This window comes from Nuphar pumila, chromosome 2, assembly GCF_984573655.1.
Source record: "Nuphar pumila chromosome 2, dmNupPumi1.hap1.1, whole genome shotgun sequence".
Classification (NCBI taxonomy): Eukaryota; Viridiplantae; Streptophyta; class Magnoliopsida; order Nymphaeales; family Nymphaeaceae; genus Nuphar; species Nuphar pumila.
Genome location: NC_143250.1, coordinates 117,316,114 through 117,333,105, shown reverse-complemented (window position 1 = coordinate 117,333,105; position 16,992 = coordinate 117,316,114). Strand labels below are relative to the sequence as shown.

The window sequence follows — 16,992 nt, the reverse complement described above, 5'->3', positions numbered from 1 at the left end:
TATTGAAATGTATTACAATATTTGAATGTCTTGCATGAACTTTTTTCAATTTGATCTGAATGATTAAAATAATTTGAATGTATTGAAATGTATTGCAATGTTTGAATGTCTTACATAAAGTTTTTTTCAATTTGATCTGAATGATTTGAATGTATTGAAATGTATTATATTGATTTGAATATATTGAAATCTATTGCAATGCTTGAATGTCTTGCATGAAGTTTTTTTCAATTTGATCTGAATGATTAGAATGTATTGAAATGTATTGTATTGAATTGAATATATTGAAATGTATTGCAATGTTTGAATGTCTTGCATAAAGTTTTTTTCAATTTGATCTGAATGATCTAAATGATTAGAATGATTTGAATGTATTGAAATGTATTGTATTAATTTGAATATATTGAAATGTATTGCAATGTTTGAATGTCTTGCATGAAGTTTTTTCAATTTGATCTAAATGATTTGAATATATTGAAATGTATTGTATTGATTTGAATATATTGAAATTTATTTCAATGTTTGAATATATTGCTAGTACATTTTTATTTGTTAGAATATGGTTCATGGAGGACACACTCGTCGAGCACCCAGTGGTAGCCAGTCTGAGCCTTTATCTTCATGAGCTCTTTCGATAGGTATATCATTTAAATAATTATATACTTGATTAGTTGAAATGTATATTATATGAATTTCTAACTCATTATTCTGTAGGTGCTGTTTTGCTTACACATGACCCACCTACGTCGGATTCAGGGTCTTCTTAGTGTGATCAACGACAAGTAATTCATATAGTGTATATCGACGGTCGACCGCAAGTATTTCATTATCACTTGTACAATATTTAACTTATAAAAAGTGTATATTGACAGTCGATTATTAATGTGTATCTTTTCATGTGCAGTGCAAGGTTTGAGCAACAAGAAGTAATACGAGGAATTACGAAGTCATTACTACATCATCTTTCAGGACCGGTAGCGCAATAAAAAGAGTACCCAAGAGAGGTGTTGGATAGATTAATTTTCTCATTCATGGTATGCAATCATTTATCATAACAAGAAGTCTTTTATATTTATATGTGCTAACTTTTTGAATGTATTTGTAAGCTTTCCATCGCTTCACGATTGCAAACGAGGAAAAAGACGAGAGGGTAGTGTGGCAGAAGGTGACTACCAATCATTTTGCCGACATGCTGCACAATATGAAGACTGCAGCAAAAAAAACAGTTGATGCGATAGATGATCCACTGTAATGGAAAGGCCATGGGCCTTCTACTGTCATGAGAGATTATTGGGAGGGCATGCGCGACAAGTGGACGAGCAATGAATTTTGAAACCGCTCAATAAAGGCTGCATAAAACCGAGCAGCGATGCCCGGTGCACAGCTACACACAGGTGGATCTAGGACTTTTGGGAGCCACCAGAAGAAAATGGTAACTCATCAATATATATATATATATATATATATATATATATATATATATATTGTTAAATTTGTAAGTATTTTTGCATACTTATTAATCAATTTTTTTGATCATGTAACATTATAGAAAGCAGAAAAAGGATGCATTGTGCCTTAAAAGGATGTGTTTGTTAAAACACATAAACGTAAGAGCACGAGAGATTTTATATCAGAGAAGGCGAGAGTGGCAACAATATGTATTTATTATATTAATAAACATTATAATATACAAGTTACTTTGAATTATGTTATCATAAATATTGTAATTCTTAATTATTAATTTATATTCTAATTATTACTTTGTAGGAGTTATACGAGTAGCAAATGATACAACAATATGGCGATGACTCCACTCAGCATCCGACTTTTGATTCTGCAGCATGGGTGACTACTACAGGTGAACCCAAAAAGGGTCGTGTGTTCGGGTTTGGGAGTAACATAAACACCACACCAGTCATTGCCTCCTGCAGCCCGGGCTCACAGAGTTCTCCCGCCAGCATCAACTCCCAACGTCCTATTGACCCTGCTATGTCTTGGAATGGTGTCTGTCAGCGTCTTGAGAACAAAATGCAACACTTTTTAAATGAATCAATTCCCAACATTGTCCATAATTAGTTGTGCAACTTTTTTCAGGACATGAGAACTTCATTTGCATTCAACATGAGCTCAGGTGCCTGTCAGGTATGCATGATTGAATTAATATAAATTTTTTCTTATACTTTTGTTAATGTCCTTCAGTTTATTACTAGTTTATGTGTCATTCATTCAACCATTTACTTTGTTGCATTAGATTATGTGGATTGCATATAATTTATTTCATTATGTTGTGTTTATAAATACTAACATTTTGGTTCTCTTTTGTAGAATGCTAGAGATGATCAACGTAGAGGAGCTGATGGAGGCATAAAGGGAGGGGCAAATCGATAAAATGAAGAGGATGATGCCCAAAATCTTGGCGAGGATTAGATTTTTTTGTTTAATTTGTTTGACAAACTTGTAACTAATTATAACTTCGCAAGGAGTGTATTTGGTTGTTAAAGTTTGCTTAACTTAGCATTTGTGTTTAATTTGTATATATTTTTTATGTGTAATGTTTTTTTATAAGCAGGATATATGAGTTGTAAGAGAAATTTTTCTCGAGTTTCAAAATATTTCAAAAAAAGAATTAATTTTTTTATTACAAATTACTGACGGATAATATCTGTCGCTACTTCGTCGCCAATTTGAAGCAGGCGTCGGTTTGCGACAGAATTTAAAACATCGCTAATGTCTGTCTCCATATTTCGACAGAAATTAGCGATGGATACTTATCCATCGATAAATAGTAGCGATGAAAATAACGATATATTAAATTCCGTCGCATAACTAAATCGGTCTCCATTTAACGATGAATTCGTGATGTACATCATCCATCGCTAAGCCATCACAACATAGCGACAGATTGGCAACAAATAAATTCTATCACAATTTAACGATTAAGGTTATTTGACGGGTGATATAGGTCGCTAGTTCGTCCCAAAGATGTACAACGACGGATTAACGATGGACTAGCGACATATAGAATTCATCGCCAATACGCATTTTCCTTGTAGTGCATATATGTGTGTAAAAAATATTTTTAGGATAACTAGTTTGAATATATACATTCAGTGTTTAAGAGTTAAATATATATACATGGGGTTATGCTTGTGCTATAAAACCTTTTTCACCTTGTCTCCCTCCCACATTATTTTGCATTGTTTAGGACCTCACTGGGAGATTACCTGCTTTTGTGAGGAGCTTCGTCATCTAACCAAAATGTATGATCTCTTGGTCTGTTGCTGACCGCTAGGTGAAGGATATGGAATGTTTATTTTCCCGTTGTAATTTCAGATGATGCCATCAATAGATGTCTAAGTACAAGGTCAGTCATTCTTTTGCTAGCCCTTCACTTCTTTGGGAAAATATTTGATGCTAATGAATAACAGAACTATTGAGTAGAAATCCATCTATTTTCCAATTTCTCATGTTTTTGTTATAAATAGGACCTTCTGAATCTGACCTGCAAGGTTTGTTGATCAGAAAATAAGCTTTGAATTATGTGATTGGCAAATGTAAGCAGGTTTTATAAGGGCTTAAAAAATCTATGGCTCATAATTTATCTAAATTTCATGGCTCAAAAAATCATATTATTACATTTTGAAAAACCATCATGCAGGGTTTGGTCCTCAACTACAAACCAAACCATGCGGTCAAAAACCATGCTTAACACATCCATGTGTTCAGATTGTGTCGATACGTCTTTAGTCTCTAATTTTCAGCTCTACCTTAATTTAGGGGTGGCAATCGTGTCGAGTTTGCCGGTTGACCCGACGGGTTGGCGGGTCAGCATACCTTAACCCGAACCCAACCCGTTTATTAAACAAGTCGATTGTGGCAAACACGAACCCGACCCGTTTAATAAACGGGTAACCCGACATGACCCACCAACCCATTTAATAAATGGGTTGGATCGGGTAAACGGGTTCTCAGGTTGGCGGGTCAGGTTGGCGGGTTGACCCACCTGCCTAACCCGTTTATTAAACGCCGGGTTGGCATACCCCTAACACGAAGCTGACCCGTTTAATAAACGGGTTAGGCGGGTTGACCCATTTATTAAACGGGTTCGTTTTTTTCAAACCTGAACCCACCTAAGAGGCGGGTTGGCGGGTCGTGTGAGGTTTTGCCACCCCTACCTTACAAACCCCACTACTTTTATATAATTTTAGATTTTTTATTTAAATTTAAACCTCAAAATGCTTGTAGCTTTTCCTTCCTGATCCAGCTATCACATCACTGAGAAAAGAGAGAGTTTTGGACAGAGTGCGACTCTGGATCCTTCCAAAAACCAGGAAAAAAGACATGGCGTGGCACTTTCATTATTAGATGTCACCAATAATTGTTGGTACGGCATCAGGTGTCCAACGTGCCTGGACCTTGTGATCGCCCTGTGGGAACTTACGAACATTACAATGAATGTGCTGCCATTTGAAATGAGGCCCATGACGGACAAATTCATTAAATGATGGGTTGTCCTCACACCCTGCCATGAATGTTTTCTTGCCAATTATTGGGCTGCCAGCGCCTGTGAGGAACAACCTCTTCTGCATTCTTAACCTTATAAGAATATACCCTTTACAAGCATACGTAGTTGATATGCAATGAGTGATGTACTGCTTAACTTTGCAAAAATAACCTAAAAGGAGCCAATTTGTAGAGAAGGATCCCATCATACCGTATATGATAAGATCAATCATATGTCGGTCCTAGCCGTCCAATTAATCAACGGCTAAGATTAATAAACATTAGGTTAATAAAGTAAAAAAAAACAGCAACTTTAATGATAACAACAGATTCACAAGTGAGGATCAGACAAAATTTCTTCATCACAATAATTATGTGCAAGAGTATCAATTGTCAGTTTCGTTGAGAACAAGCAACTATAATGATAACGACAGATTTAGATGATAATAGCAGAACAATATTGACACGGTCGCACATGTCGCCAGTGTTGTCATTTATATCAATTTTTTGAAAATTGCAAGATTAAAAAACAACGATATTTGTGATTATAACGTAAACTGGACCATGCCATATATACGTGGAAAATGGAGTCACCCAAGTTAGACAATAGACAGATCAAACTTCTATGCAGTCCAGGCAAGAAGTAAATCAGTAAAATTTCTAGGTGAGCTAAAGTTGAGCTTCCAAGGTCGATACATATGTGAGGGACCAGGTTAGGGCTCCCTCAGATGGCGTTCATCCATGCAATGAATGGCGTCCAACTATCATGGTTTCTTAGTTTGCGTAGAGATGGTAATGGGTCGGATCCGGAACAGCTAAATACATGAAAAATCGAATCCTGAACCGTCAAAAATTGCAAAACCTCCATCATCGATCCGACCCATTTGCATCATTAACTTTGCTCTCAGCCTTCCATTCGATGTGCTTGTGTCCACCTTTGTCATCCCCACCTGATCGGTAAAGTTAATTTAATCAAAAGTTAAAGGAAAGAAGCTGTCTCCTTTTAGACAAATGGGGACAAAAAAGAGTAGATACATGTTTGGACAATTTTCAGTACCATGAAGTTTCGTTGATATTGGATATGACCTGATCCCTTCTCCAGCCATATTAGAATCCATCAAGATTTGTTGGTCTATTTTTGAGTTGGCTTGAACATGGTTGTTGATATAGAACACATGGCTGGCTGGAAAATTTTTAGAAAATCAAGATAAGTCCAAGTCGAGTTGTGGTTCATATAGGAAAGTGGAAAGAGTCTTTTAAGGTAGCTAGGAAGGATTTTACTTACCCACAGGGGATCCGCTTGTCGGTTAGGAGCGGCTAGTGCACATCACCTTGTGTTGGGACGTTGCAGGTTCAAAACCCAATGGTATCGGCTAGTGCACATCACCTTGTGTTGGGACGTTGCAGGTTGAAAACCCAATGGTATAGTTGTATAACTGGTAGGGGTCTGTCTAACCGCAACTTGCCTTTCAAAAAAAAGGAAGGATTTTACTTTCTAGAGAAGATTAAGGGTGGATGTCTTAAAGTCTGTAAAGAGTTTGGACTTTCAAGTAAGGGTTCTTGGGTCTATAAGTAGGGGATATCCTTTGCTTTGTATTCAGTTATTTTTTTAATGAAATGAGTTTTTTTTGTATTTGCCCCTACTCTTCATTGTGGATTCAAGGATAGCTTTAAGTTAATGTTTCTTTCCTTGTACAAGTGAACTTAAGGAAACCCTTATGCATTCAAGGGATCATAGCATTTCCTTTGAAAATTTGGAGAGGGTCATGTGAATTCAAGATCAACTCTTTTAAGAGGAGGATGTTCTTATTTATTCATGTTTCTGACTATATTAGTTGGTACTAGAGCCTCATTCTTTCTTGGTTCAATGGCCAACGATGGGTCTAAAGACCATAACTCTAGTGATGATAATCCTAAAGATCAACCTGTAACCATGACCGAATTAAAAAATCTTTAAAGAATTGGCAGAAGTGTATCAATTGCAACCTCAAGAACATGGGCATAATAGGCCACTGCTCAATAAAGGTGCTCACGATACCCACATGCATGTGCTTCTATCCCATTCAAGCCATGAAGATATTGACAATTTGATCATTGGAGAAGCAAGGAAGGTTTCTAATAGAGATCAACATTAAAGATACTACAATATGAAAGCAAACCATCCTATTTTAAATGGCAAACATCTAAGAAGATAAGAAGGTTAAGCTTGTTCTTTATAAGCTTAAGAGAGGAGCTTCAACTTGGTGGGAGCACTTATAATTAAATAGAACTCGCCAAGGTAAAGCACCCATTAAGTCTTGATAAAAGATGAAACAATTATTGAGGCCAAATTTCTACCACCTGATTATGATTAAGTCTTATTCCAACAATACTAGAATTGCAAGCAGAGATATCATACAATAATAGAGTATGTTGAAGAATTTTATCGGCTCTCTTCTCATAATGATTTGTTTGAAACTGAGTTACAAGTGGCAAGGTTTCTTGGGAGTTTATGTTAGGATATTCAAACTATCTTGTTGCAACATATTTGGACTCTAGTAGACAAAATAAAATTGGTAACCAAGATTGAATCACAAATGGACTGACCAAATACAAGGCATAACAATTGATGGTAGCAGTGTATCAATTGCAACCTCAAGAACATGGGCATAATAGGCACTGCTGCTCAATGAAGGTGTTCATGATACCTGCAGGCATGTGTCTCTATCCTATTCAAGCAATGAAAATATTGAAAATTTGATCATTGAAGAAGTGAGGGAAGATTCTAATAGAGATCAACATTAGATAGACTACAAGATGAAAGCAAACCTTCTTACTTTTAATGGCTAATTGCATATTGAGGACTTATTAGACTAGATCTTAAATGTAGACTTTTTTCTTGACTATATGGATATTTGAGAAGATAAGAAGGTTAAGCTTGTTCTTCGTAAGATTAAGGGAGGAGCTTCAGCTTGGTGGGAGCACTTATAATTAACCAAAACTCGCCAAGGCAAAGAACATGTCAAGTCCTCACAAAATATGAAACAATTATTTGAGCCAGACTTCTACCACCTGATTATGATCAAGTCGTATTCCAACAATACCAAAATTCCAAACTAAGAAATCATACAATAAGAGAGTACACTCAAAAATTTTATTGGCTCTCTTCTCATAATAATTTGTTTAAAACCGAGTAACAACAAGTGACAAGGTTTATTGGGAGATTATGTTAGGATATTCAAACTAAGATCTTGTTGCAACATATTTGGACTCTAGTAGACACAATAAAATTGGTAACCAAGATTGAATCACAAATGGACCAACCTCTTACAATGCATAGTGTAGGCAATCATACTTCAACTTTCGAGTCTACATCCCCTACTACGAAAGATAAGGGCACCGTCGAAGGCAAAATCTTGATCTTCTATCAACCTAAACTAAGATGTAGATAGCGACAAGGGTCAAGCCAAATTAACTAAAAAAAAATCTTGTACACCCCCTCAACCTATTAAGTGATATCAATGTAGGCAAGTTGGACATAGGTCCAACCAATGTCCGAAAAGAAGGATAACAAATATTACCGAGGAAGAAATTGCTAAACTTATATAAGGGTAAGAAACTAATTTAGAAGATGATGATGAGGATGTGACTTATGCAGATGTAAGTGCTTCTTTGGAAGTGGGGAGATTGATGTATCCTCCAAAACAGGAAGAAGATACTCAATGCCATATTATTTTCAAAATGTGGTATACAGTTAATCAAAGAGTATGTGACATGACTATTGATAGTGGCAACATTGAGAATATAGTGCCAAAAACCACCCACTCATAAAATTGGATGGATCAAGGAAGTGGGTGATGTAAAGGTAATTGTCTAATGTCAAATTCCTTTTTCAATTAAAAAACATTATAAAGATGAAGTAATATGTGACATAGTTGTATGAATATCTGTCACATGCTACTTGGTCGGCCTTGACAACTTGATTTAGATGTCACTCATAGTGGAAAATAGTGTATTTTTTTAAGAATGAAAAAAATTACACCTGCACCCATGAAAAAAGTAGTTACACCCAAAACTTCAAAAGTGGAGAGAAGTTACAATTAGGGACTTTGAAAATGAAATTAAATAATCTGAAGGATTATATGCCTTGATAGTAAAATGATCAAAAATTGAACCTACAAGCATCCATGCTAAATCAGTAGTACCTTTGATGAAAGAATATGAAGATATCACTAAAGAAGATCCATCAGATGGGTTACCTCCTTTAAGGGACATTCAACGTCATATCAATTTCAGCCCAAATGCAAACCTAACCTTCAACATTGTCATATGAATCTTGAAGAGAATAAAATTTTGCAAGGTAAAGTAAAAGACTTATTCGAGAAGGGCCACATAAGAGAAAGCATGAGTCCATATTATGTGTTTACTCTTTTGAATCTTAACAAGGATAAAAGTTGGCATATGTGTGTTCATAACCGAGCCATAAATAAGATAACTATGAAATATCAATTTCTTATACCTCGATTAGATGATGTGTTCGATGGCTTAAGGGTGGTGTTTAAGATTGATTTAAGAAGTTGGTATCACCAAATTCGAAATAGACTTGAAGATGAATGAAAAACTGCATTTAAAACCAAGGATGGGTTATATGAGTGATTATTGATTCCTTTTGGGTTAACTAATATTCCTAGTACCTTAATGAATCAAGTACCTAAACCTTTTATTGGCTACTTAATTTGTGGTTGTTTATTTTGATAACATACTCATCTATAGTCAATTTGAGGATGAACATGCTGGGCATTTAAGATAAGTATTGATTGTACTAAAAAGAAAATATGTCATAGATCAATTTAAAGAAGTACAATTTTATGATCAATAAGTTGGCATTTTTGGGTTTTGTAATAAGTGTTGAAGGCATCAAGGTTGATGAAGAAAATGTTAAAACCATTAGGGAATGACTTATGCCTAAGTATGTTCATGATGTTTACAGTTTTCATGGATTAGTTACTTTTTATCAAAGATTCATAAGAAATTTCAGTTTGATTGTGGATCCAATCACAAATTGCATAAAGAAAGTTAAGTTTCAGTGGAGTGAAGAAGCATAAAAGATTTTTGCTTTGATTAAAGAGAAATTATTTGCAACACCAGTCTTAGCATTGCCTAATTTTGAGAAGCTATTTGAAGTAAAATGCAATGCATTAAATGTAGGCATAAGAGTTGTGTTATCTCAAGAAAGACAATATGTTGTGTTTTACACTGAAAAGTTGAGTGATACTTGAAAAAAGTTCTCCACATTTAAAGCAAAATTAAATGCAGTAGTACAAGCATTACAACATTGGCAACATTATCTGATCTAGCGTGAGTTATATTATACATAGATCATCAAGCCTTGAAGTTTGTAAATAGTCAAACTAACATCAATTGCTTGCATGCTAGATGGATTTTGTTCTTACAAGAATTTAGTTTTAGCCAGAAGCACAAATCTAGTCATCATAATAAGGTAGCATATGCGCTGAATAGAAGAGTAAATTTGTTAGTCTATAGTTGTTGGATCACTAATTTGAATGTGCATAGTTCTGGTAGCCTAATTAGTATTTTCCCTATAATTCAATACAATCACATCAGTCACTACTTGTTCTATTTTATTTCTGGTCATTGACTTTTTGTGTTGCTTGATCTTGAACTTCATATTTGGATTTGATTATATTTTCTAATATATGCATGTTTATTGAATTACTGGACTAACCAGAGTTGACAGTGGCCGAAGGGATATTCAAATTAAAGAGTCAACCATTAGAAGTGTTTGTTTTTTAGGTTGAAACTCTTAAATATTAAAGATAAAATTGCATATAAACTTGTCAATTTTATTGTTATTCATTTGCCCTAAATCACGCTCTACTCTCACAAGCTTTGTTGAGTTGTGTGTTTAATGTCTTAGGATATGCATTTCCATTACATACTCATTTCACGAGTTGGGCTCTTGTCCTTGCTTATTTCATTTATGAACTTTATTTTAGTGGGCTAATATACGCTCACGCTTGTGCTTAGGCAACCCCCTAGTGCTTAGTCTGGTTTGTTGCATCATCATTGATAAGGCCTCAACATCATCTAAGAACCCAAAGAGGTATAGATTTTGTACTTATAGTTGATCAATTTTCTAAAATGGCACATTTTATATCTTGTACAAAGATCGCAAATACCACAAATATTGCTAATTTTTCTTTTGAAAAAATGTTACTATTTAGAGTACAAAAAATTATTACATCTAATCATGATACTAACTTAGTCACTTTTGAAAGACTTTATGGTGAAGATTTGATACTTCACTACAATATATCAATGTCTATCACCCTCAAACTAATAGGAAAACTGAAGTTGTTAATTGAGCTCTGGGCAATATTCTTAGATGTCTTTCCTGAGATAAGCCTAACAATGGGATCTTGCTTTACCTGAAGCAGAATTTTCCTATGACAACATGAAGAACAAATCCATAAGCAAGTCACCATTTTATAATATTTATGGAAGGGTTCCTAAGCATAAATCTTATAAAGTTGCTGAAACTTCCTGCAATGAGTGTAGCAATAGAGAATATGGCATAGAATTCAATCTGTGCATGTAGATGTAAAGAGACAATTGGAAGAATCAAATGCTAAGTAAAAGGATGATGCAGATAATCATAGATGCTTGAAGGCATTCGACGAAGGAAACATTATAATGGTTCGTCTCCAAAAAGAGTGTTTCTCTATAAAAACATACAACAAGCTCAAGGATAAGAAGTGTAGGCCTTATCGGATTATCAAAAAGATAATAATGCATATGTCATTGATCTTTCTAAAGACATGAATATCTCTCAAACTTTCAATATAACCGACTTATATGCATACCATTCTCCCAAAAGAGCCGGTCTACCTAAACATCAACTTGAGGCGAGTTTGCTACAAGTGAAGGGGACTTATGTAGAACACATAGCTTGGAAATTTCTAGAAAATCAAAGATCAGTCTAAGATGGGGTCAAAGTCCAAGTTTTAGAGTTATGGTTCACGTAAGATTTTACTTTCTATAGAAATCTTGGATAAGGATATATAGATGTCTTAAAGTCCTTAAAGAGTTTGGACTTTCAAGTAGGAGTTCTTGAGTCTATAAATAAGGGGGTGTTCTTTTCTTTGTATTTATTATTAGTATTTTTTTAATGAAGTGAGTTTTTTTTGGGTATTTGTCTCTTCTCTTCCTTGTGGATTTAAGGATCTCTTTGAGTTATATGCTATTTTCCTTGTCCAAGTGGACTTAAGAAAACTTTTGTGGATTCAAGAGATCATAGCTTTTCCTTTGAGAATTTAGAGAGTGTCTTGTGAAGTCAAGATCAACTCTTTTAAGAAGACGGAGTTCTTCTCTATTCATGTATACTTCTCAAGTAAGAAGCTATCCATTTGATATGGAAGTATACTTCTCGAGTAAGAAGCTATGCATTTGATATGCTTTTCATTCATGCCTTTTGGTTTGGCTGGGCCAACGGCTACTATCGTATGTACCATCACAAGTCACTCAACAATAAAAAGGCTGGTAAACGAGCTGAACAGGGCATGTTCTGTCTCGGCTTGTTTACTAGTGTATTGAGCTCATGGATAGGCTTGTGTCTGTTTAGCCAAGCGAGCTCGAGCTCGGCTCATCCGTGAATAACATGAGCTGAACACGAACTGGATCATTTAAAAACATTACATGCTATTTATACCTGGAATATATATATATATATATATATATATATATATATATATTATACTTAAATTATATATTACACTTAGTTCATATTTTATGTATATATTTATATTCATCCTTCTCTTTTTGCATATATTTTTATGTTTTTTTATATATTATACTTAAATTATGTATAATGCATAAAAATATATATTTTACCTATACCAACCAAACCGAACACCCTATTCAGGCTCGACTCATTTAAGCTGAACGAGCTGCTTGTGGCTCGGCTCGCCAGCTATACGAACCGTTCACGAACAAGTTTGTGACGAGCTGAACCGAGCCCAGTCACGAGCTGCTTGGTTCATTTACCAGCATTAGATCTGGCATTTTTAACATCACAAAAAATTGGTATGAAAATTCGACCACGCTTGTGTCCACCTTTGTGGTCCGAACCTGATCAGTAGAGTTGATTTAGTCAAAAGTTGAAGGAAAGGCAACTCCTTTTTTTTTTTGAAAAGCAAGCTGGGGTTAGGCGGACTCGTACCAGAAAACAGGACCCCGCGTGGCAGAGGGATTGGATCCTAGGCCTTCAGCTTGACTCAGGACCCCGCTTACCACATAGGATACCACCTCGGTGGTAAGGCGATTCCTTTTTGCCAAATGGGGATCAAGGTGTACATCACTTACGTGTGGTCAATTTTCAGTGCCACGAAGTTTTATTGATATTAGTTATGACCCGATTCCTTCTCCAGCCATATTAGAATCCACCAAGGTTGGTCGGTCTTGAGTTGGGTTGAATGCTTAGGTGCTTTGGGAAGCATGGTTGCTTGGAAGTGTACTCAAGAACGAAGCCTGATGCTTCCCCATCGCCTTCGGGGAAGGGTGACACCAAATACGCTTGCCTTTAGTGAAAAATCTGCTTTCCACTCGATTTTGAAGTTATGTTCTTCTTGATTCCCTTTGGCATTTCACTCGATTCTTGTCACATTTTTTTGCTACTTATGTTTTCAGCTTAGTAAATAACATTTTTTTGCTATAGCCAGCCTGCTTATTGATTCTACATTTCTTTCTATTGGTTTCTATATCCGTTTCCTATCACAGTATCACTTCCTACACGTGAATATGCTTATACAATCACTAAAACGATGTGTTCTACTTTACATTACTTTTCAATAGAGGTGGGCATTAGACCGGCCGGCCCGGCCTAGCCTAAGCCTGTTTAGAGCCTGACCCATCGGGCTTTAAGTGCGGCCTGACCCAGAGATGGCTCAGCCCATTTATTAATGCATGGGTTCTGTTATTAACAGACACAGGTTTGAAGAGCAGCTCATAACCCCGGCCATTGGCCCAATGTTCAGTGCATCGGCCAAGCCCGACCCAAATCTATTTATAGGTTATTTTTCAATGAAGTTCATAAATTAATTCCTATAATACCAAAAGCAATGAATTAAATCAAAGATTAATGCCCTCATCTAATTAATCTTTTATTTTCCATATAATCAACACAACTAATTAGGTAAATAGCAATAGTTTTCGAGTTACTATGTAATCAACTACTAAAAAAATAATTAGGTAGGTCAGGCCCATCGAATCGGCTTGGTAGTCCGTGGGCCGATTCGGGCCCGGCCTATGTATACAATGGGCCGGGTTTCAGCCTAATAGCTAATGGGTGGCATAAAACCTTGTTGATGACCCAAACCCCGTCCATGGTGAGCCGGGTCTGCTTGGCCCACCGAGGCATTGCTTTCCATATCCATTTTGTACCCGGTTAGCTATGATATCAAAAATGGAATTCATGTCTAAAAAGAGTTGGTAATTCTCAACCATTTCTGTTTACATCACATTTTGACTTTGTAACACTAAACCATCAGACCCTGGAGAATCGGACAAGACATATCCAAACAGTAAAAAAACCAAGAAATTGAAATTCTCAATTTCCGCTTATTCATTTAGTACAGTTACAACTTGACCTTTGCGTAGTCAAATCCATCCAATTTCTGAGTCCAAGAAAACACGTAGCGATTGGATCTCTGAATCCACACCGGGTCCGATGCAAGCGTCCCCCATCGAGTAATCCTCCAGGAAGGCATGGTCAAAAAGGCAGTTTGGCTCCTCTTTGTTATTCTCCACATCCCGAGCCATCCCTTCACCAAGCAAACTCGCCAACTCTGAGCCCAGAATGTCCGAGAGCTCACAACCCTCCCCAACAGGAACATCTGTGAGAGCATAATCCTCGAATCTGATCGCCTCTTGAGCATTTCCGGAAGACGCGATCGCATGGCACTCCCTAGTTTCTTCTTCTTTTCCGGCCGCGACGAGTTGAGCAGGCTCATCAGATGGCGGGCTCATGCCCGTCGCTCCGGCCACAAGCTCATCTGGGGGCTTCGCGGTGCTGTTCCTCGGTCGCTTGCCGGCGGGTTTCCTGTCTTTGCTGCTGGATCTGGAGCGCTTCTGAGTAGAGGAAGATGGAGGAGGTGACTGCTTTTGTTGGAGCTTCTTGGCCAAGTTGGTGTTCCAGTAGTTCTTTATTTCATTGTCTGTTCGCCCTGGAAGCCTTCCTGCTATAAGAGACCATCTGCCACCATAGTAATACCCCAACGACAACACTTAGTGCCATTCAATAGGATCTATAAGTTACTTACCGCCATGCTTCAACAGGCTTTGTAATTTACCGGCACCATTAGTTACAAATTATTAAAGCAGTCATCGACCTACGAAAAGATTTAGAAATAGTAAAAGTAGTGGATCACAGGCAGGGCCCCATGTATTTTTTTTACTCTTTTTAGTTAAGAATAAGGAAGCAAATCATCAACAAAGAACAGATATATGAATACACCAAACATCTAAAGTCTAAACCAAACAGAGAGAGAGAGGGGTGTCAGGATACAATCAATCATTTTGAAAAGAATTGGTAAAGTGGGCATAGCAAATTTCAAAAGGTCAAAACTTTTGGTCTGATGAAAAAAAGAAAGAAAGAAAAGGAACAAACCTACTGGCCATGCATTTAGAACCCTTGAATGTTTGAATTTGAAGTTACAGGAACAAACTTTCAAGAGAGTGAATGAGATGTATCACCTGTTTCCAAGGAGCTTATGCATTCGGATGATGAGCTCCTCCTCTTCATCGGAAATATTTCCTCTCTTGATATCTGGTCTCAGATAATTCAACCAACGAAGTCTACAACTTTTTCCGCAGCGTTTGAGTCCTGCAGAATATGATTAAGAAATCAATCACGAGCCTTCCCAGGTAATCCCCTCTCTTAGAAACAGATGCATCTCCCCTCTTGAAAGTAAGTACGGGCTCCTCGTTCACATGAAACTCTCTAGATTGAAAGGTAAGAAAATAACAACTTATAGAAAAAGAAAAGCGAATTTTAATCATGAATTACCTATCGGGGTAGTGAGTTTTTCTTACTTAATGCCGTTAGGCACTCTTAAGAAGCTGAAGGGGATAGGTGAGGACACTGACTACTAGATTTATGTTCATGATTACTCTGCACATATGGGTTTTAATTATCCCACAAGAAACATTTACATGAAACTCAGATTCCCAAGATCGACATACATGTGGAATCACCACCTTGGGTGGAGAGGGCTCCACATCCATCAACTCTAAAGATCACCCGATGGTGCATGGGAGCACGGTTTGGGCATAAAGGCCAAGTGATGGTGTCCTCAACCAGGAGTTTTACCTTACAGGGGAAGCAGACCCATTAAGTGACCCAATTATCGGTGAGGGTTTTACTTCGTCATCAAAAACAAAAAAGCTCTAAAGATCAGGATGACGACCCCTGATTAATGAAAGTGGTGATTATGACAACAGTAACGTTGAGGAAAATGATGGTGTGATGACTGCTGAACACATCAAGCAAAACTCTCTCTCTCTCTCGTGTGCAATGCATTGGTTCAAGTAAGAATCAACCAGCTTTATTTGGTAGAGCTCTCCATCTGCCTTCACCATGTAACTTCAAGTAATCGCTGAGGATTTTGTCTTCTTCAGCAGTCCAAGCTCCTCTGTTGAGACCCTCTCCTTTTGAGCAGCAAGGACTTCTACCCATTCTGGCTCTCTTGGGGTGTGTGCGTGCCCTGAAGCCTCTCTCACACCCTCTATTCCTCTGAGTTGTGTTTGTACATGAGAGGTTTAGGGGTGGGGGGTTTAATAATAAGCAGGGTCTCCTGGTCTCATTTTGACTGCAAGGTGAGGGATAATAAAATCCCCCAACTTTCCTCAAATCTAAATCTACTGTTCATCATTATCATGACTTTCATAATCTCCATCATAGAACGAGAAATTTGAACCAAATTTGACATTGTATGAGTAAGATCTACTCGTACTTAAAACCATATACCACAATTCAGAGAATCATGAATCAATCGCCTTTCACTGTTTGAGAATCGACGCTTATAGGAATACTTATATATATATATATATATATATATATATATATATATATATATATATATATATATATATATTGTCGCAAAAATTTCCATCCGTGGAATCCCATTTCTGGATTTTGAAATCACTTGGAATATCTTGGACAAGTCAGGAGACAGCGCAATCTTGGTATTTTTCGCTTTGATGTTGGAAGCACGTGCGAGTATCCCACATAAAAAATGTCACCTCATTGTCACGGAAGACGCTACTTCATATAGCAAGTTGTTTGTGGCATATTATTTTGTCAGTTAATAAGTTCAAAGTGTCTCTTTGTAAAAAAAAAAAAAAATGCAAGCATCACACACTCTCTCTCTCTCACTTATTATATGTACTTAGTTAATGTGGACGGTAGGAGTTGCTCTCAGTTCATCTTCCCTT

The 16,992-nt window shown here is 36.7% G+C and overlaps 1 protein-coding gene across 1 annotated transcript; it reads right to left on the bottom strand.

The window, feature by feature from the left end:
* Positions 1–14,157: 14,157 nt before the first annotated feature.
* LOC149846878 (uncharacterized) lies at positions 14,158–16,234 on the bottom strand. The gene is made up of 3 exons (XM_089992838.1): positions 16,135–16,234; positions 15,253–15,382; positions 14,158–14,752 (listed from the first exon to the last, which is right to left on the bottom strand). The coding sequence occupies exons 1-3, from the start codon at positions 16,232–16,234 to the stop codon at positions 14,158–14,160; spliced, it is 825 nt and encodes a 274-aa protein (XP_089848964.1).
* Positions 16,235–16,992: the final 758 nt, after the last annotated feature.